Source organism: Abramis brama (genome assembly GCF_963993115.1).
Source record: "Abramis brama genome assembly, chromosome: 7".
In the NCBI taxonomy this organism is placed as follows: domain Eukaryota; kingdom Metazoa; phylum Chordata; class Actinopteri; order Cypriniformes; family Leuciscidae; genus Abramis; species Abramis brama.
Genome location: NC_139969.1, coordinates 9,602,680 through 9,623,824, shown reverse-complemented (window position 1 = coordinate 9,623,824; position 21,145 = coordinate 9,602,680). Strand labels below are relative to the sequence as shown.

General features: G+C 36.8%; 4 protein-coding genes across 5 annotated transcripts in view; 1 reads left to right on the top strand and 3 right to left on the bottom strand.

Annotated features, from left to right (window-relative positions):
• The window catches only part of yeats2 (YEATS domain containing 2), a 34,575-nt gene extending 32,743 nt beyond the window's left edge, over positions 1-1,832 (top strand). The window contains exons 30-31 of the mRNA XM_084121037.1: positions 258-335; positions 508-1,832. Of these exons, the coding sequence (XP_083977163.1) occupies positions 258-335; positions 508-550 (121 nt within the window). The 3' untranslated portion in view covers positions 551-1,832. The remainder of the gene's footprint in view (positions 1-257; positions 336-507) is intronic.
• The window catches only part of ncapd2 (non-SMC condensin I complex, subunit D2), a 116,339-nt gene that overhangs the window by 80,641 nt on the left and 14,553 nt on the right, over positions 1-21,145 (bottom strand). The gene's annotated exons all lie outside the window — the stretch shown is intronic.
• map6d1 (MAP6 domain containing 1) lies at positions 2,316-11,081 on the bottom strand. The gene is made up of 3 exons (XM_084118821.1): positions 10,278-11,081; positions 8,337-8,559; positions 2,316-3,309 (listed from the first exon to the last, which is right to left on the bottom strand). The coding sequence occupies exons 1-3, from the start codon at positions 10,736-10,738 to the stop codon at positions 3,238-3,240; spliced, it is 756 nt and encodes a 251-aa protein (XP_083974947.1). The 5' UTR covers positions 10,739-11,081; the 3' UTR covers positions 2,316-3,237.
• acsm3 (acyl-CoA synthetase medium chain family member 3) lies at positions 12,553-21,074 on the bottom strand. Of its 2 annotated transcripts, none has more exons than XR_014607079.1 (13): positions 20,548-21,074; positions 19,484-19,694; positions 18,789-18,996; positions 18,481-18,624; positions 17,679-17,835; positions 15,656-15,735; positions 15,237-15,360; positions 14,980-15,060; positions 13,930-14,031; positions 13,714-13,841; positions 13,415-13,632; positions 13,191-13,310; positions 12,553-13,066 (listed from the first exon to the last, which is right to left on the bottom strand). XR_014607079.1 is itself a non-coding variant. In XM_084119368.1 (13 exons), the coding sequence occupies exons 1-13, from the start codon at positions 20,773-20,775 to the stop codon at positions 12,971-12,973; spliced, it is 1,779 nt and encodes a 592-aa protein (XP_083975494.1). In that variant the 5' UTR covers positions 20,776-21,068; the 3' UTR covers positions 12,583-12,970. The 2 variants fall into 2 exon arrangements, 1 of the variants encoding a protein (XP_083975494.1); XM_084119368.1 differs by having other exon boundaries at positions 12,583-13,066; positions 13,533-13,632; positions 20,548-21,068.

Genomic DNA, 21,145 nt, shown 5'->3' with positions numbered 1-21,145 from the left:
CACACACACACACACACACTGATTGAGCAGAATATTTCATCAGGCTTTTATACATTCTTCTGTAACTGCCTTTTATAGTGTTGATCAGTCAAGCAGGAACTGGTCGATGTCTCATACATTAACAGAAAGCAGCAGTTTGACAAGACTCTGAGACCACTCATTTAATGCTCAAAGTTCAATAACCCATTACACCAAGATAGCAAATGTACCGTGAGTTTTCCCATCCTTGTTTCATCCCTCTCTTCTTGTCTCCACAGAACTCCGAGAGAGATATCGGCTATGGATGTGCATCAGGCCATTAGCTCTATTCCCACCTGTGATTTTCTGACTAATAGGTAATTTTGCTCTCATTATAGACTTCCCTATATTTTCTTTTTTCTCAACTATCATCAGCGTCTATCATCAGCGTTCCCATGGTCTGGAACAAGCTGGAAACGTGAGGGCATTTTATTGCAGCTTTATTTATTCGTTTTTAAATCTCTAGTACATAATCTCTGTCTCTGATAGGTACATGGGCATCATGGTGAAGGATGAGAGCCACGCTGACTGACTTCACCTCTTGGCATCTGACCACAGACGACACAGGTGGAATGTCACACACTAACTCATTCCCCTCACATTGTGTAAAGATGGAGAATGTGCAAGGGCTGATCAATCACAGGCGCAAATATCCTCTGACTTGCCCGTGGCGTAATTATTTAGGATGACAGCAGCTACAGATACAAGAGTACTGAGCTCAAGGGAAAGATCACCAAATGGATAGCAACGTAATCTCGACACGCTGCCTGAACAGCGTTCGTTTCGTGTGGCTACATCACTCTATTTATATTTATTTTTCATGCTTTTTTCATGAATTCTGATATTTATGAACTATGGTCCCGTATATTAATGTAACCATCAGTACAATAACTACAGTACAGTTATCTCTTGAGAAATGAGCAGGTACAGTAGATGCTTCATGCATCAAACCTATTAACCGCTCTGCTTACAGTACATTGAGACCCTCAATCTCTGAAAATGAAACTCATGATCACATGACCCTGCTCTGCCGCTGACACAGAACTGTTTAGCTTATATTAGTCTTAAAGGAATAGTTCACCCAAAAATGACTTCTGGAATTATTCACTCATCCTCATGCATTTCCAAATCTGCAACAACATTTTCAGTTTGGGGTATTATATTAATGCAGACATTAAATGAGCCATTGAACAATACAGAAAAAACTATTACTTTTTCTGTACTGGAGCAGGATTTATTTGGAGAAGGTAATTACTTTTCTTTTGTGCCGCTTATGTGAAATCATCCTTGTTCATTGTCTTTTTTTATTGGGTCTTAAATTATCTTCTCATGTGGTTCTAAGAACTTTGGGTGGAGTTTAAATGTCCTTTTTGAGTCGCACGTCTTCACTTGTTTCACACTAGGGCAAAGAATGTCTAAGAAAAGTCTTAATCATGCCGTTTTCATATGAATCTTTTTCGTACAACTAGGATTTATGAAGGATTGAACTTCAGCGAGGGTGGAAGTTTTTTTTGTTTTCATTTGGGGGCATTGAGGAAAATGTGCAGATAGACAGGAGGCATTTGTGTGTTTGCTAAATCTGTTGTTTGGTGGGGTGTTTTATTTTGTCATACAACTAGCCTCAGTTTCTGTGTGTGTGTGCTTAAAACACATCAAGAATTGTTTTGGTGCGTTTGTGTGGATGGGAGAGAGTGAATTTCTGTGTTTTTTCAGTGTTAAAGTCAGTCATTACTTGTCTAACCGAACTCCTGGATGTTTTACCTTTACATTGTGTATCAGAAAATGACTATTCTTGTATTAAAAACTAAGATGGATCCATCTGTCCTGATTTGTTCTATTCTTTTTCCAACACAACATTTAGCCACTTTTCATACAGAAAATGTAAAAATCGCATTGATTCGTAATTGCTTTTTGACACACTTTAGTTTAGGGTCTAATTCTCACTATTAACTACGACTTTTGCCTCAGTAAACTCCTAATTACTGCTCATTAATAGTTAGAAATGTAGTTGTTAAGTTTAGGTATTGGGTAGGATTAGGGATGTAGAATATGGTCATGCAGAATGAAAATGTCTCTTGTAAATAGTTATGCTCAGGACTTAAATATTTAATTGGCTCTAAATTACCCTTAATCAATTCAATTTCTATAAATAAAATAAATTATAAATATATGGAAATGTCTCTTGTAAATAGTCATGCTCAGCACTTTCCTTTTGCTCTTTAAAGAGCGAGTTTTATAATAACTTTGAGTGACTTATCAAAAGTCATGAAAATTCATTGGTCAAAAGGTGCAGGTGTATCATTGCAGTTTTTTTCTCCCCAGTTTATTTATTGCCATAAAAGTGTTAGTTACAAGAACATGTGAGGTGTTTTTAAATCATAAATATTTGTAAGATGTGAATCAGCCAAATAATATGGAAGAGAATTTTAAGAATGTAATTTTTATTTAAACAGATTTGCCTTATTTTCCCCATTTATCTCTAAACCAAATTTACAAAAAAAAACTTGGACAACCCAGAAATCAGTGAAATCATTCTTAATGTTACAGTCTTTATGTGCGTTTCATAAAGGGTTAGTGAGTCTGGAGCAAGAAAGGGGTGATTGGAAGTACCAGGCGTCCTCAGGCAGACATTAACAGATCGATAAAGGCAGACCAACATCATCACTATATACAAAATAATGCTATTAACAAGGCTCGTACAGGATACACACACACATCCAGACACAGAGTTACTAGATTACATTTTTCTTTTAAAACATTTCTAATTGTGCATATTCAATCGCTTCATAAAACTATTACGAAACATGCAGATATTCATTCAGCAGGGACAGGGTGAGCTCAGCAGAATTTGAGGCCTTAAAACTTTCTCACACTCATACTTTCTCTTAAACCTGATCCGTCTTACAAACATATCATTCAAGTAGATGGTTGACATTTGAAGCATACATTCTCTTGCATAGATTTTACGTTGTGTAAATTTCCAGCAAAAATCCTCTAGTTCTGTAATTTCCTCAGTGGAATGATTTAGTTTGACTGATTTTGCTCTTCACAAGCTCTTGCTTTGAAACAGTTTCTATTCATCCTTAGGCATTTTCTTCCTCTGATTATCCTAGTCTCTCAGAATAACATTCAGGTGTCTCTTTAGACATTCCTTTTTCAAAATGGTCTTCTCTTCTAGTGAAAGGCTGAATCAGACGTGAGTGTGGGGAGCTTGATGGATCATATGTTGAAGATCCTGGATTTGCTTTGAAAGACAGCAGATGGATTTGGTGACAGTTTAGTCTTCGGCTCCTGTTAGACAAAAACATTTTTGTTAAAATCATAAATAAAAAACAAAGGTCAAAATCTGTTTAAAAAAAAAAAGAAGTTAATAAATACCATTCAAAGTTTTGAGGTTGGTAAAATGATTTAAAGGAATAGTTCACCCAAAAATGAAAATTCTGTCATTAATTACTCGCCCTCCATTCTGTCATTAAAATAAACATTTTCTGTTTTAAAATATTTTAAACTAATTTATTGGTGTGATAGAAGAGTTGAATTTTCTGCATCCTGAATTTTTCACATGATCCTTCAGATTCTCGGTGCTAAAGAAACATTACTTATCAATGTTGAATTGATGTTGTTCTGATATGTCACTTCTCAGGCCAAGCCTGAATTTACATTTACAATTTTCATCTAAAATGCAAGTAGTTGGAAAAAAACCCATAAGGTCATGGAATACTCCCCTGCTCTTCTGCAGCACAATGTGTTGTGGGACATATTAGCCTAAATATGCACACTTCAAAAATCCACTAAAAATAGAGCACAATTTGGGCAACTTTAGCATAATATTTAAGTACTATAATTTGGGATGTGCTCGTCCAAGTCACACATTATATTATATAATCTCCCTCCACCCTGCCTCCATCTATTTTGTTCTTTGTTCTTTGCCTTGTTCTCTCTTGTTCTCTCTCTCTCTCCCCCTCGGACATCTAATAAGAGTTTGCTATATGAGGAGCCAAGCAGTGAGGTGAAAATTAGATTTATCATCTACTAAATCTTGTTCTCTTTCGCACACACTCTCACACTGTTTAGCGTTTCTAGAATAAGAACTCGACACCCTCAGCCACACAGACTCGCTTAAAGCAGCAGACACTGTTCATCCCTCAGGTCTACAGAATGGCATACTACCTATTTCTGCTGGAAATGCTTTATGAATTAATAATGATGCGTTCACGTCATGTCAGAAATACCATAAATTGTCGCTTCAAGTCGAACACATCTTAAATCTGCAGTGGTCAGGTGGTACAATTCGGGGTTTTTTACACATTGTACTTGCCGTACATCTTCTACAAGCACGTAAAGGCTTTTCGTTTTTACAGTCCAGAATTGTTACAGTAATTATGACATGGCGTGAACGCACCTTAATATTGTATCCACAGTATGCAAATTTGGGCATTGAGACTGCCAACAAACGTAAAAATTATTTCTGAAATGATAAGAGGGCTTGTTTCGAAAGACTTTTGCACCGTACTATATGCACTACAGTTCAAAAGGTTTGGGTCGGTAAGATTATTATTATTATTTTTTTCAAAGAAATTATTTTATTCAGAAAAGACATTAAATTGATCAAAGTGATATTTATAAAGACATTTAAAATGTTTCAAAAGATTGCGATTTCGAATAAATGCTGTTCTTTTGAAGTATCTATTCAAATAAAATAAAATAAAAGTATCACGGTTTCATCAAAAATATTAACCAGTACAACTCTTTTCAGCATTGGTAATAAATGTTTCATGAGCAGCAAATCAGCATGTTAGGATGATTTCTGAAGGACCGTGTGACACTGGAGAAATGATGATGAAAATTCAGATTGCCATCACGGGAATAAATGACATTTAAAATATAGTATGCAGTGTACAGTACAGTAATATTCCACTTTGAACATGGCCCACTTCTGTCGTCATCTGACATAGGCTGCTGACCATCAGGGGCAGAGTGCTGTCGTATGGGAAACTGATGTCAACTTAAAAGCTTATATAATCTGTTTAACTGTCATTTAAGGTTACATGACAATTTATGAAACCCTGGGATTTATTCACTGTGAAACCTGTGCAGGTTTGATCTCTACAACAGTGTTTCTCAAAGTCTTGCTCCTGGAACCCTGCAGATTTTGAATCATTTTATCTAACACAGCTAAATCAACTAAACAATTCATCAGCAGAGTGATCCATGACCTCATTTAGGGTACATTTACACGACAATGATGTACTAAAAATGCGAAAACAGCAACAACAACAAAAACGCTGTATTTTGCTGCCAGGCCAGTAGATGGCGATGTCACTTTTTAATGAAAAACTACGCTCCTATAGACTGAACAAATATACGCATGCGCATGACGTCACCGTTTTCACAAATTCATGGGCAAAAAGGCGGGATTAGCTGAGGTGACGTGACGGCTATCTGACAGCAGACAAACGGACCCTGTCACTCAAGTGGCCACACCCTTAATTATGCAGAACTTTAAGCATTAATATAATTTAAATGGATGAGTTATAAAAAAATCACCCCCCTCACATTTGTCATGAAGGGCAAAATTAGCTGTATAGAGCAAAACCACTTTTTGTACCAGGCTGTAAACATGTTTTTTTCTGCTGTAAATTTGGGCATATTAACATGGGGGTCTATGGGATTAACTCTCTTTCGGAGCCTGTCTCTAGCGGCCAGTCGATGAATTGCAGTTTAAGTCTCTTCCGTTTTGGATTCAAGAGAGACCAGAAGGTTGCCGCTTGGTTTTCAGGCCACCAAAACGCCGCTGTCGTGTAAATGAACGGCAAAAACGCATAAAAAGTTTTCAGTTTTTAGTTGAACACAGTGTCGTGTAAACGGCCTCTGAAAAAGGTGATTGCGACTTTTTCTCTCACAATTCTGAGTTTATATATCGCAATTCTGACTTTATAACTTGCAATTGCTACTTTATATTTCATAATTCTGAGAGAAAAGTCATAATTGTGAGATGAAAACTCTAAATTTTTCCCACAATTGTAAATTTATAACCTGCAATTCTGACTTTTTTCTCTGAACTGAGATATAAACTCGCAATTGCGAGAAAAAAAAGTCAGAATTGTGAGATAAAAAGTCGGCAGAAATTAGCTTCCATAATAAACTGATGGTCTTACAGAAAACATTTTAAAGAATTAAGAATGATCATCTGGTTTTGTCTCTCCAATAAGTGTTTAAGAACAGTGGACGGTCAGTCTGCCTTTTACAGTTAAATTAGATGCATCATCTGGAGGGAGATTGGGAGGGCAGGACGAGCTGTGTGTGAGTTAAACCCTTGGGACAGCTTAAATAATGCCAGCTGGCTCAGTCACGCAAGTCTCCAGTGGACTAGACTCTATCCGTACGGTTACACATACACATAACCCACACAATGCAAGCATATCAGCCTCACAGTATGATCCAGTAGCTGTATGTTCAACATTATCAGCGTTCTCACAATTGTATGTTAAAATCTCTCATAGAGATCCAACTACAGTCATAGAGGGATATCAGACCCGTACAACCATCATAAAAAAAACATCAGACTAGTGGATCTATATGACAACTTGACAAATGGAGCAGTGCAGAGGTTATGAAGGGAAAACTTACAACTCAATCACAGAGACATTTAAACCAGGAGCACAAATGCTTCACAAATTCTCATAGATCTGCCTCAGACTCCTGGCATTGTGTTTCTTTCCTCACTGGTCATGCGTGAGGTATGACAGCATGCGTTACCCAGAGAGTAATTAGGACTAATTGATGAACCCTAATTAGTGCATACTTTACTGCAGAGGTCTCAATCCTGCTCTTTTGCTGGACAGTGGGTCTCGATGAGCAGGGTTGAAGACCTCTGATGTGCAAAAGCTTCAGCTGTTTCACTTAGTTTGGATCATTATTGACAGGTAGCGCTCAGGCTAGATTCACATAACGGGACACAGGAGCGGGTCACCCATTACATAACTCCAATGAATCAGCGCTTCTACCAGATCAGCTGGACTGACCCAAAACTCTCATTTGTCCCAGAAAGGGATCAGTGTTAAAAATAATAATAATTTAATTGCATATTAGGCTTGATTTAGCAGATTAACCTAAAAGGTTACGCAAATCAACATCTCTGCTTACATAATTATGGGTTAAATATGATTTAAATGCTGATGATTACCGCAGAAAGTCATTTTCATTTGTCAATTACATAGGTTATGGCCACAAGTTCATTTGCCTAGAAAAGTAAAACCACTTCAAAAGGATTATGTCAACTTTACAGCTCAAATATCAAACGTGAATAATTCATGCAAATGCTTTGACAACTATAACATTTGCATATTTCTGCTAAAACTGTCCGATACTTTTACCCTGTAGGCTTCCATTTCATTTTTTTCCTGTTATGCAAAGCTGAATTTTCAGCATCGTCCAATCTTCAGTGTCACATGATCCTTCAGAAATCATTCTAATCTGCTGATTTGCTGCTCAAGAAACATTTCTTGTTATCAATGTTGATAACATTGTGCTTCTTCATATTTTTATGGAAACAGGATTTTTTTTATTTTTTTATTTATTTTTTTTTTTTTTTTCAGGATTCTTTGATAAATAGAAAGTTTGAAACATAACATTTATTACAATTTTTGTTTGTTGGTAATTTAAATCTATACTGTCACTTGTGATCAATTTAATGTATACTTGCTGAATTATTAATTTCTAAAAAAAAATAATAATAATAATAATATATATATATATATATATTGATAATTAGTAAAAAAAAAAAAAAAATCTGTTAAATCTGAGTATGTTGTCTTAGAACTGAATAAAGAATAATATATCGATATATTGATGTTTAATATTTTAATATAGGGCTATTTTCTGTTCAATTTGTGTGGACATTTTTCTTTTTTTCCCCTTTTTTTGTGTGTTGTTTAATTTAATTAGTGATTCTACGTTTAAATATTGATGATTACAAGTTTGGGGGAAATGCGATTAATTGCGATTAATCACAGCAAATTGTGCGATTAATTAGTTAAAAAAATGTTATTGATTCCCAGCCCAAATATATATATATATATATATATATATATATATATAGGGAGAGAGAGAGAGAGATCTCTTTTCTCTTCTTGATAAGACTGTTATTTTTTGTGTATGAACTTGGTTTTCCACATTGATCTCCTGCTGATTATATCACAGAAGCAGTTCATTCTCATTCTGCTGAGCACGGTTTGAAAGTTTGTCACATCAGCGGCTGTCAGATTTGAACTCCTCCTCTTCTCCCCACGTCTCCTCTGATCTGTCCTCACACTCACCTCTGGTTTCATGCCGATCTCTGTCCTGTGTGTGTGTGCTCTCTCTGACAGACCGTGTGTGCTGGTCTCCTGTACCCCGTCCGTGTGTCTGTGTGTGTCTGTGCTGAAGGCGGCCTGGTAGCTGGTCTCCGCCGGGGGCTTGTCAGCACCTGTGCCCAGGAAGGTGGGCCGTTTGTGGCCAGGCTTTGGCGGCCGGGCTCCAGACCAAGGCTGGTACTCCTGTCTGATTCCAGAGAAAGATAAAATGTATCAGACAGGGACAGAAAAGGACAGACAGGCAAAAACAGAGAGGGAGCCCTGAGGATCTGCAGTGAAGAGCAGCAGATGTCAGGCTGAGTTAAACTCAGGCTGCAAAATGAGCGCAACAGGTGTCCACCATCAGTGTTGGGAGTAACGCAATTTACGTAATCAGAAAAAATGACTTTTCCCAGTAACTAGTAAAGTAACTCATTACTATTACATTTACAACAAAATATCTGAATTACTTTTTCCCCCCACATATAGACTGACAGCTCTCCTGTCCCCATGTTGAGAGAAATCGGGAGTGAAAGGCAAAGGTGTGTGAACATGATGGTTATTCGTTCTACTAAAGAAACAGATTCAGTATTCCTCCAAATGAACGATAACTGTGAAAATGCAAACTCAGAAAATACTGCAAACCTACAATAATTAAATGTTAAATAACACAACTATACTTTATGTATTTAATCTCAATTTATTAAGCAATGTCTTTGCTGCTGACCTTTGATGATCCAATTCAACCATACTAATAAGCAAAAATGAATTTAGACAAGCATCACATTTGTGTTTTAATGTGTTTTTCATTTTTTTGCTGAAGTAAGGGTTTTAAACTTTCTTCTCCCGCGATCCAGAATGGTGGCGCAGCTGAAATGTTTATTTGACCTGCGCTCTCTACTGGCATGAATTTGCATTTCCTTCAGTCTGGGGCTTTACATTTGCCAAAAATCGAACTTTTTTGTTATTAAAAAACAAGCAAGCCTAGCCCAGATGAGAAAAAGTAACACAAAAGTAACAACAAATTACTTTACATAATAAGTAACTCAGAAACACAATTAGTTACTTTTTAAAAGTAACTTTCCCCACCATAGATTTCGCCTACTTCAGCAAAACCTGTATGAAAAATGATGCTCACTATCACAGAAATTTAGAAAGAAAACAAAATTTAGAGAATCTATGAAATGTTTGGGTGAATAATGACTGGAAGTATAGGTTTTATATGATCACAGCATTCACAGATCACATCCTTTAGAAAACAAAGGCTGATGAACACAGAGGACTGTTCATAATTCATTCGGTTCTCATTAAATAACTGTTTTATGTGATTATTTTAGTTTCATTCCGGTCTCTCATGAGCCGTCAGATGAAATATGCATGACAGTGATCACACTGTCTGAAAATCACTGCAATGCACAACCATTACAACCACACGAGTCCCTTTACAGCACCACAGCAAACTATCTTCAAAGAAAGGATACTTTTCTCTGCACAATAAATCAATGAAAGCTACCAGGCAAATATATTCCCCAGCGATTTATTTTTGTACATTATAGTGGACATGTTTTAGAGATACCACATTTTATCGGTCATACAAAATAAAAAATAACTGTTATTATTATTACACTTTATTTAAGAGTAATCTATTTGGTGCATAAAAATAGAGAAAAGATTGTCCATATATTACTATGGATTTTTTTACTCAGTACATAGGCTAAAATAAAATAAAATAAAAATATTATTATTGGGAATTTTTATCTAGCCTATGTGGTGTATAAGTAGGCTAAAATAAATAAACTCCCATAACACTTTTTGCTGGATCAGTAAAATCGATTTACTCATGATTCTGATAATAACTAACTGTTGAGAAGTGTGAGTGTGATGCAGTGAATGAGATGTGCTGAAGAACAGCAGGAACATCAGTACCTGTATGAGCTGATCTGATCGCCTCCTCTCTGCCGGCCGCCCCGCTCCTGTCTCTCCGCCCCGTCAGAGTAACCGTTCACCGGGCTGTCCATCAAAGCTTTCCCTCCGTTACTAATCCAGGGAAAGTTATCCTTTTTCGGGATGGGCCAGGGTTTGTAATCCTGTTTATACTGGGTGGTGCTCGGGAAAGGCACACTCGAGGGATGGTAGTCCTCGCGGGGTTTATAACTCGGTTCGGTCCGTCCCCGGTGTGGCCGCCGGACTCCAGCAGCGTGATCCGGCGTTACGAAGTCGACGCTCGGTGTCTGCTCTGTGGAAACGAGTTTGGTGACGGATCGCACCTCATGCTCCGCGATGTCCGAGTAGTTCTGAATCGTTAGCGGAACCGACAAATCCGATTTATCGAACTGGTTCCAGAAGCGAGCCAAGCAACAGACTCTGCTGATACACGGCCAAGCCATTGCTATTAAATAAACCAAACCAAAAAGCAAAATAAAAAGAAAGAAAACACAGAAAAAAAAATGCGATGAAGCGCTAGATTACATGAAGGTATGTGAGCGCGTGTCCGTTCCTCGAGAACTGCGCGAGACCGTTCGGTGTCGGGACACTGTCATTGCACATTCATCTCACGTGATAGTTGCAGTTGATGCAGAAAAAATAATAATCCATAAAGATCCGAGTCGGTGACCCGTGCGCACCTCACTGCTGTTTTCCCTGACAAAGCTCAACTTAATGCCCTAAAACCCTCTTTTAATCAAAACCTGTAGTGCGCTTCCTTCTACCTAGACGGCTTTTCTGAGCATCATCGGCGCGTGCAGCTGACTCAGATAGCAACAAAAATGCTGTCGACACTGACTAAAAGTAGGTTACTATAATTTTCTCTAGATATATTACCATGGTAACTTTCTCTGAAGTAGGCATGTCGACTACACGTTTAGGCCTACATGCCTACTCCAGAGAAAGTAGACATGTAGTAGGCATTTCTACTCCGTCTAAAACCATTTTAAACAGCATTGCTAATTCTTTTAAAGTTAATATGCATGAGCTCAAATTCATTTAGAGACTTTATGGAGTATTTTTAGTTTTGGCAAATAACTTGTCACACCGCAGGACCATTTAACAAATGGCAAAAAGGAGATTAAAACGGTGACTAGTTTTCAATCGTCTGAGACCACTGGCCTATATAGCTGAATTAAAATTTTAATAACTAAAAAGCTGTATTAAAAAAATATAAATATATCGATAAAGTTAATGACGTACCAAATTGGACACCCTGAAGTCCAAGTTTTCTATTCAAATGATAACACTTTATTTTACAGTGCCCTTGTACACATAACATGTAGTTACTAATAACAACAAATTATGCATAATTACACGCAATTAACCCTAAACCTAACCCTATAGTAAATACTTGTAATTCAGTTTTTAAATGTATAATTACACTGTAACCCAAAAATATATATAATTTTTTTTCTTCACTAGAGGTCTCAAACCTGGAACCCACTGCATACCAACATACCCATATTACTATTTGGTACCATTGAAGGTAAGGACAGGTAAGCAGCTCACAGGTTTTGACAGTCAGTTTGCAGTTTGACCAAACCAAATCCGACAGATTCATCCACAAACACATCTCTCTGAGATACACAAACAACTGCTGTTTTCAGCCCGACATCCTTCAGGCTGTCAAAACAAACATCCAAACTCAGATTTAATGACATACGCCAGGAAGCAGTTGAATGTGTTGATTTCTGGCATATTTCGGCTCGATATTTCAGTAATAAAGTCTATGGCTCTGTTTTTCCACCCGATAAGCATAAGCCCCATTAACAGGTCAATTACACAAGCACCCATCTCTCATTACTGCTGTCAGTGAGAGTGCTGCGCCTGCGCCACTACATTTCTCACTCTATGCTCTTTGAATAACCAGTGTGGGCAATTCACAGCTCGGCTAGTTTAGGTTTTAGCAGTTTGAAAAATGTTGCCTTTTATTTTTCATAAACTGTGGGCGTTATTTTTTGGTGGGCGTTATTTTTTCAGAAGTCATCTATAGTGATGCTGTGTATTGTCCATTGGTGGTCAAAACTAATTTACCAACAGATTTGTCATCTGATAAATCACTGCATTCCTCTGTAGGGTAAAATTTCCACAAATTCAGAAATCTTCTTAACCTTAAAATACTCTCATCATTCAGCAAAGATCAGATTTGTGTCTGCCATCTGTCATCAGTCACATGACATCATGGTATTGAGGAATAAAGGCGCACTCTGTGTTTGGAAGAAACATGGTTTATCTAACATAAAGTCACCCAAAAACTATTTTATTTATTCATTCAAAAGGGGCTTTTAATTATATAAATGCTTACAATTATGTAATATATATATTTACATTTTACATATGTAGAATATAATCTACAATTTAAGATTAAAAGAATAAAAGACATTTTTTAATGGCAAAGCTTGTACATTTTGAGTTTGAGTTTTACTTAAACATGAGGTAGAATCGTTAAAACCTATTAAATTGTATATGGCATGAAATTAGAAATGAGTTCTGCAACTTCATTGTGATAAAATGCTGCCACTTGCAGGCGAGCTGAAGAACTACAGGTTTGTGGATCAATTTATCAGACTGAACTGTCTGACATATAAAGAGGTGGAATGTGATTTGAACAGAAACTTTTCTCATATCCAGTTTTAGCTTTTAGTTTTCTGCCCCCATTCCTTCTTTCTTAACTCCACTCGTCTTATTTTCCCGCTTACTGTCTTGGGCAGATGATCCACAAACTCAATCTGACAAAAAAAAAGAAAAAAAAAAAGGATTTAAACATTTGAAAGTTGGAACAAAATATACCTTTAAAATTGACTAAATTGAAAGAATTAAATTAGTAAGCACTGAACTCTATTTGTAAGTTACCTTGCGTGGATATTTATAAGGAGCCGTGACGGCCTTCACATGAGTTTGCAGTTCCTGGATCAGTTCCTTATGGTCTCTAAATTTAAAACCTGCCGTCAGCACTACAAAAGCCTTCACCACCTGAAACATGAAGCCAATGCAATTTACATGTTGTATTCCATGTGTGTAATAATTATGGTTACAATTTTACTTAAACTAAATAGAAGATTAATTGAGCTGCCTACTTAGACACCATTTTAATGCGTAGTGCTGCCTTCAAGTTCCGTAAAGTTTTGCCCAATTCTAAGGTCACACTGCATGTACCCTTTACTGAGAAGGAAATCCCAGAATGCATTGCACTACCTCTCCTCGAACCGGATCAGGGCTGCTGACCACGGCAGATTCAGCTACAGCTGGATGCTCTATCAGAGCGTTTTCCACCTCAAATGGACCAATGCGGTACCTAAAACACACACACTCCATAGATGTCAGATTACAAAACCTGACATCATCATCATCATCATGATCAAAGCAGAATTCATACCCTGCGGACAGGATGACATCATCAGCTCTGCCAATGAACCACAGGTATCCTTCTTCATCCATCATTCCCCTGTCACCTGTCAGGTAGAAATCGCCACGGAAACATTCGGCCGTGCGCTCCGGCTCCCCCTACAGGATGAATTTAGATAAATCAACTTGAGCTCAACAGCTTTATTGTTAGTACACAGCCTAATAAGCTGAGAAAAGGAAAATGTACCGTATACTCTGTAAAAAGAGAGAAGGGTCTGACTGGTTTCACTCTGATGCCGAGGTCTCCCTCTTGTCCTTGTGGCACAACAGAACCATCTTCATCTATCACCTTAAACCAAAGCAGTCCAGAATTACTAGAACACCTCACAGAAAAGCAATCCAATCCTATTAGTGAAAAGCACCTATTAAAAAAACACCTGTTATCTTAGTTGTTTTTCTGTCATTTTTAAAATTGTGTCTTTTCATTTTATATTATTATTATCTGCTGTTTTAGATCATATTTCAGTGCAAATATAACAGTTATTATTAAAGAGGGCCTATTATGCCCTTTTTTAAAGTCTTGATTTTGTTTTTGGGGTCTACTAGAATAGGTTTTCATGCTTGGTTTTTCAAAAAAGACATTTTCACATATCTTACATTGTTGCAGCACTTCTCCTCCCGGTCTGTCAGTAACGCGCTGTTTAGTTCCAGTCTCTATGAAGCCCCTCCTTCCTAAAAGCACAATGTGCTCTGATTGGTCAGCTGGACCGGTGTGTTTTGATTGGTCAACTGGTTTGAGTGTTTCAGAAATATCACGGCCCTTAACCACGAGTTTCAACACTACTAATGCAACTCAACCAGGCTTCGGAGGGAATTATTTAAAAGAGGAATATTATGACGTGCACATTCCCAGAAGAAAACTGGGCGTTTGAGGACGTTCAGAAAGTGCTTACTGATATAGAGAATAACCTCTTTGGAGTGACTTTGTAGACCTTTTTCATGCTCAAACGGCAACATTACACACTAAAGGAAGCTGAAAAAGCATAATAGATCCTCTTTAAATTCAGCATGAAACGGAAGTGGTGATAGTCTTTTCATCACTATTGTGATGTATATTTGAGTGAAACGGCTTCTCAAACAAGAAAATAAATAAATAAATAGGGCGGGACTTGATTTTGTCCATCTGGAATTGATTTAATGGTTAGGGTTTTGCTATTGCTGTGATGTCATGTGAGTGACAGGTTGCCCCGCCCTCACACCAGTTAACATGTCATCAGAGAAGAGAAGAGAAGAAAACCTGAACATCATATCCTGGAGAAGCCTTTCCAAAAGATCCTGGTTTGATCTTCATGCCTTTGAATGTGCCAGCTATTAAAACCTGGGAGAATAAACAGAGGAATGACTATATTGTGTTTGACAGCACACACGGCTAGGCTTAGATTTATTCTCCTTCTGTTCATTATGGATTTTGTAAATGAATCAGTGACTATATAATATGGATGAAAACAGATGCTAATTTAGGACCCATCCTTCAAAAACTGATCCCAGACTTACAGTCTCAGTCTGTCCATATCCTTCATAGATGTCCAGTCCAGTGAGTTCTTTCCATTTCCACATCACCTCTGGGTTAATGGGCTCTCCTGCACACAGACAGTGCTCAAGAGCATGGAACTTATACCTGTCAGAAACCACAGGCAAAGATGAGGGTAACACCTGGACCAGACATATTCATCTGCATTCTGCTGTGATTGACAGCGTTACAAGTCCAGGTTAAGGTCTCAGTCATTTAACAGCCAGTTCACTTAAAAATTTTGCAACTTACATGCTATTAAAAAAACTAACTTTTACAGACACTATATATATACAAATTCGATAATCATAAAACCAACAAATGAAGTCTATAAAGAACTTGTAACTTTAGACCTAAAAGAGAATTCATTTGAAATACATCACAGCATATCAAGTTACAGTACCTGGAGATGTCGTCCTGCACAAGCATTCGATAGGCTGTTGGTGCCGTGCAGAAGGTGGTGATGGGATAGCTGCTCAAAGTCTGTTAGGAGAAAACATGAGCGTTACCAGAAAGATTTCATTGACTTGAATGTGTTCTAGTTAAATAAGTCAATAAATAATACATACACTACTGTTCAAAGGTCACTAAGAAATTAATACTTTTATTCAGCAAGGATGAATTAACCCTTTCACGCATAGTGGTCACTACAGTGGACAGCTATTAAAAAAGCATTTTCTTGAATTTGCACGGGTTTTTATGGCAAAGTTGCACATCAGCCTCTTCATTGGACCCTGGCGCATCATCCTATAAACTGCAACCTTTGTGTTTCGATTTTTTCCCCCTCCAAACCAAGATGGCCAAGGGTCAGTCAGACATGCCAAGTTGCTCCGGAATATCCACCCATTCCTTCTATCCTAGGAGACTCTTGTAGGTAAAAAAAATATTGCAGCATCAAGCAATATCTAATGAGTCATATCACAGTTTTCCAAGTTTTGATTTTAGATTGAGAGAAAACTCTGATTAATCACATGTCCACTGTAGTGGACGTCATGCATCAATTGCTATATTTCAGCTACAATTCATAATTATAATGTGAATATTGTTTTTGAAATTTAAAACTTAAAAACTTAATCTGCAGTGACTTTTTTACTGTAAATAAATGTACTTGTATTATTAGAATGTAATTTTCATTGACATCGAAAAAAGTCATGTGATTACATAATGTATGACACTTGTAATGCATTACTTTACTTGTTAGATCAAAAAGTAATCTGATTTCGTAATGCATGTTACTTGTAATGCGTTTCTTTACTTGTTAGATCAAAAAGTAATCTGATTACGTAATGCATGTTATTGTAATGCGTTTCTTTACTCATAACATCAAAAAGTAATCTGATTACGTAATGCATGTTACTTGTAATGCGTTTCTTTACTCGTTACATCAAAAAGTAATCTGATTAGGTAATGCACATTACTTGTAGTTAATTACTTGTTAAATCAAAAAGTAATCTGATTAGGTAATGCACATTACTTGTAGTTAATTACTTGTTAGATCAAAAAGTAATCTGATTAGGTAATGCATGTTACTTGTAACACATTACTTTACTTGTAACATCAAAAAAATAATCTGAATGCGTTATGCATGTTACTTGTAATGCATTACCCCCAACACTGATCATTTCAGATGAGATTGAAAAAAGCGTATCGCTAGGTTTTCTCAGAGAAGGGCTATGATAGAAATTTGCATGTCCATCTTGAACATAATTAGAAATATCAGCTAATAAGGGTAAATCTCCATACTCTGGTGCACTGGTGGGACCATCTGAGTGGTTTCCACAGTTGTACCTTGACAGGCTGTAGAAAAATCTGATGGAATCACGTCTTCATGTTCTGATATCAAAGATACGCGAAGTGCAACTTGTATGAAGTTGTATGAAGCCTTTGCAATATTTTGCATTTATATTTTTTGTATATATTTGATAGTTTTCACATGATTTGATATAATTGTATTGATTAGTTTGTTAAATTCACATACTTTATCTGTTTGATTATTGTCTTATATTTAATATAGTATATCTTAAGTTTAAACCATAACCGCATGCTGTCCACTCAAGTGGACATCTGAAGATCTCTTTGAAAAATTTGTAAAAAAATAAAATAAAAATCAATTCTTGTTTTTCATGCCCTAAGAGCAATAAAAACACATAGGAAAAAAAACCTGACTGAGGTTATCATAATTCATGCATGAAAGGGTTAAAGGGTTTTGAAATTGATCAAAAAGACACAGTAAAGACATTTATAGTATTACAAAAGATTCCCATTTTAAAACTTTCTATTAATCAAAGAATAAAATATTTCAAATATTCCAAAAATACTCCATCTTCATTCAACATGATAGGGAGATTTCTTAAAGAATCAATTCTTGATCCTTAACTTTCAAGCAGAACATTCTTGTCAAGAATGGACCTGTGATCTTCCTGTACCTTGAGAACTGTACTTGTCTCAAAGCGTGGCATGTGGTGAACAAACACACACGCTCCCTGGATCCACGGAGCAAACACGCTGCTCCACGCCGACTTGGCCCAACCTGTGTCTGATGTGTTCCAAAACACATCCTGCTCCGTCAGATCCAGCCAGTACCTTCAGAATTCACACAATTTATACACATTTTATGTTACTTTACATTTCATTATACACTACTGTTCAAAAGTTTGGGGTTTTTGATCAAAAATATAGAAAAAAATCAAAATATTGTCAAATATTATTACCAATAAAAATATTATTTGAATATATTTTAAAATGTAATTCATTCCTTTGGAGTAATGATGCTGAAAATTCAGCTTTGCCATCAGTCTTCAGGGTCATGTGATTCTTCAGAAATCATTCTAATATGATCATGCTGATTTGATGCTCAATTAACAATTATTAATTAGTATCAATGTTGAAAAAAGTTTTGCTGCTTAATATTCAAAATGTATTTTTTCAAAATTATATGGTGGACAGAAAGTTCAAAAGAACAGCATTTAATTGAAATAGAAACCTTTTTTTACTTTATAAATGTCCTTGCTAAATAAATTCTTTCAAGACAAAAATCTTGATAACACCAAGCTTTTGAACAGTAGTGTACATTTTATATATATATATATATATATATATATATATATATATATATATATATGCAATGCATCCTTAGCTACTGTGTAAGTTTTGTAACTGCTCAATGCAGTGCTGATCTGTCATGAATTATGAATTCAGCCCACTGACCCTCGGAATGATGTCACAAACCTGCCGTTCACCGTGAGCCCAAGACCGTAACTACAGTGGCTTTGTTGGGTCATTTTTGGAGAGCCGGTTGTGCCACTAGTGAAGAAGATAGTCATGGCCTCCTCACTCCTGGTGTCCACGCAAACATGATCATCTGACACTCTTCTACAACGCAAACACAACATCTGATAATAACATTAAAAATGTCTCTATAAAGGTCTCACTACTTTGTCATTTTTCACATATGTTTAATGTGTGCACTCGGTCATTTCTTCACTAATTTAATGTGCCCCCTGTACATGCATATCCCTCTCATGTTCTCCACTGACCCCATGAGTTCAGTCAGGTTGCCCCAGCCATGCATGGCCCTGCGGGACAGCAGAAGCTTGGTGGAGATGGAAGGGCATTCTGAGGCTACTGTGTCCAACAGTGGGGCCAAAGTGTCATCAGTGATTACACACTTGGCCCCAGACGACTGCAGCCGGTGGCGGATATCTCGAGCCGTGAGCTGAGAGGTCCCGGGGATCAGAACCGTACCTGTGTGAGGAAATGGGGTAACGGTGAAAAAGAAACCATGTGTTGAAAGGACAAGCAGAGAGAAGAGGTTAAGTAGTGAACTGCCTACTCATACTGTAGGGTAAATTGGGACACTTTTTATAATAAAATAAAATATTATATTATATTATAATATTCTGATGGCTACATTTAAATTCAGCATTCAGAAAAACTTTGTTAAAAATTGTTTTACATTTATTTTAGTGGCATTTAAATGTCTGCCATAATATGTAATTAACTTTCAGCTTATCCAATTGTGGATTTTTATTTTATTTTTACCATTTTAAAATTACACCATTCAACTTTAAGCTGGTTTAAACCAGCATATTTCCCCAGCAGTGTGAAGCAATAAAAGTAGATTACAGTTTAACCCCAACCAATGGAAAACAGAACAAGGGTGAAAGAATCATAGAAATCTCTCTCAGCAAATGCCTAACAAATCTATTTCAGCAGATCTGTAAGACTGTACCTGTTCTGAGACATGCTACATTAACCAGCCACCACGCAGGGACTCGGGGTAATATGAGGAACACACGATCCCCTCTTTCCAAACTGCACACCTGATGCAGAACATTTGCAAGTTTTCTTGAGTGGAAGCCCAACTCCTCAAAACTCCATTTGACCTCTTCTCCGCTGTCATTCACCCACCACAGAGCTGGAAGAGACGACCTCTGTCCGTTCTGTAATATACAGCAACAATACATCAAACTCTCTCACAAGTGCTGGCATTGTAAAATAAATAAATGTAAGACATTCAAAGTGACCTTGGATGATACAATACAATATTTTTTAAGTCACCACAAACATTATTACATTATATAATTCAATGTGCATGAGTTTTTGTTGCACTAGTAGTGTCACCCAAAAAAAAAATTACAAAATGATAATTCCTACCTAATTACCTGACTAATAGCTCCTTTTGTGTCAATTAATGTGGAACAACAAGAGGTTTAGTAAATTATGACATTTTTTTTTTTTTTTTTAATGAACTAACAAAACCAACTCCATACTGACCATTTTGGGGTGAAATAATTACGTTAATAATTATTAGTAACTGACCTGATGACTTTTTAGGCATTAGTTGGTTTGTTTCACTTTTAGTCCCATAAATTGTATATCAATGTCAAAAGAAACAGAAAGCAGACACACTGATTCAATCTTATTCTCAATAAGTAGCTCCTTATTTCCACTTTATTCATTTGAGTAAATTCAACGCAAGCAAATTCAAAAAGTACCGCATGACGGAATGACAAAATAATAACAAACGTGTTTCCAAACACTCCGGTGGCACAACAGCGGCATCTTCTCAATCCCATTGTTCCCCCAAACCTCCCGAAAAACACACCTCTGGTAGAGAACTGCCTGTTTTCTCATTGGTCTGTCTTTTTTTCTTTTTTTTTTGCTCTCGTGTATTTTCAATGTCCTCCTGAAATGTTTTGTACTATACAAGTTCTTTCGAATTATTACAAAATATCCCGCTTTACGTAAAAATAAAACTTAAGAACACCAGAACTAATACATTCCTTAAATTACCTTTTCTTTTGTTTCCCACTGCTCGAGCACATCTTTGGCAAAGTTAAACTGCTGAGGAATTTGAACGTTATAATCCCGTCTCATGCTCTCATAATCGCAGAAGTTTTTTGGTGCAATTGTTTTGAATCTGCACATTTGCAGCCAATATCCTCGCTCATACATTTCATTTTTGTTGGCGTATTTCAGACAGCGTTTGAAAAGGGTTTTGCGAAGCACATGCGAACTCATTATCAGCCTTTAACTGTGAACTCGACGTTACAAAATTAACGCTTTGAGGTCGTTTCTCCCACCCGACATCACTCACACAGCTGCAACTTTCACACGGACCATCATCTTATTTTCGTTTCTTTTAAAGGTATTCCCGTTCTTTGCAATAAACTTCTAAAAAATGAAAGTGCGTCCTATAAAACTATTAAAGACAAATGGAAGCACTGCAGAACCAATAAAAGCTGTCCAGACATAGTTCAGTTCCGTGAAAACAGACACTAAATTTCTTCGGATTAGTAGAAAGGACCGTCTACAAAACTAAAGTCCCACTTGTAACGCCTTAAAACAAAGACTAACCGGATGTAAATGTGATACATTTACAATGTGATAC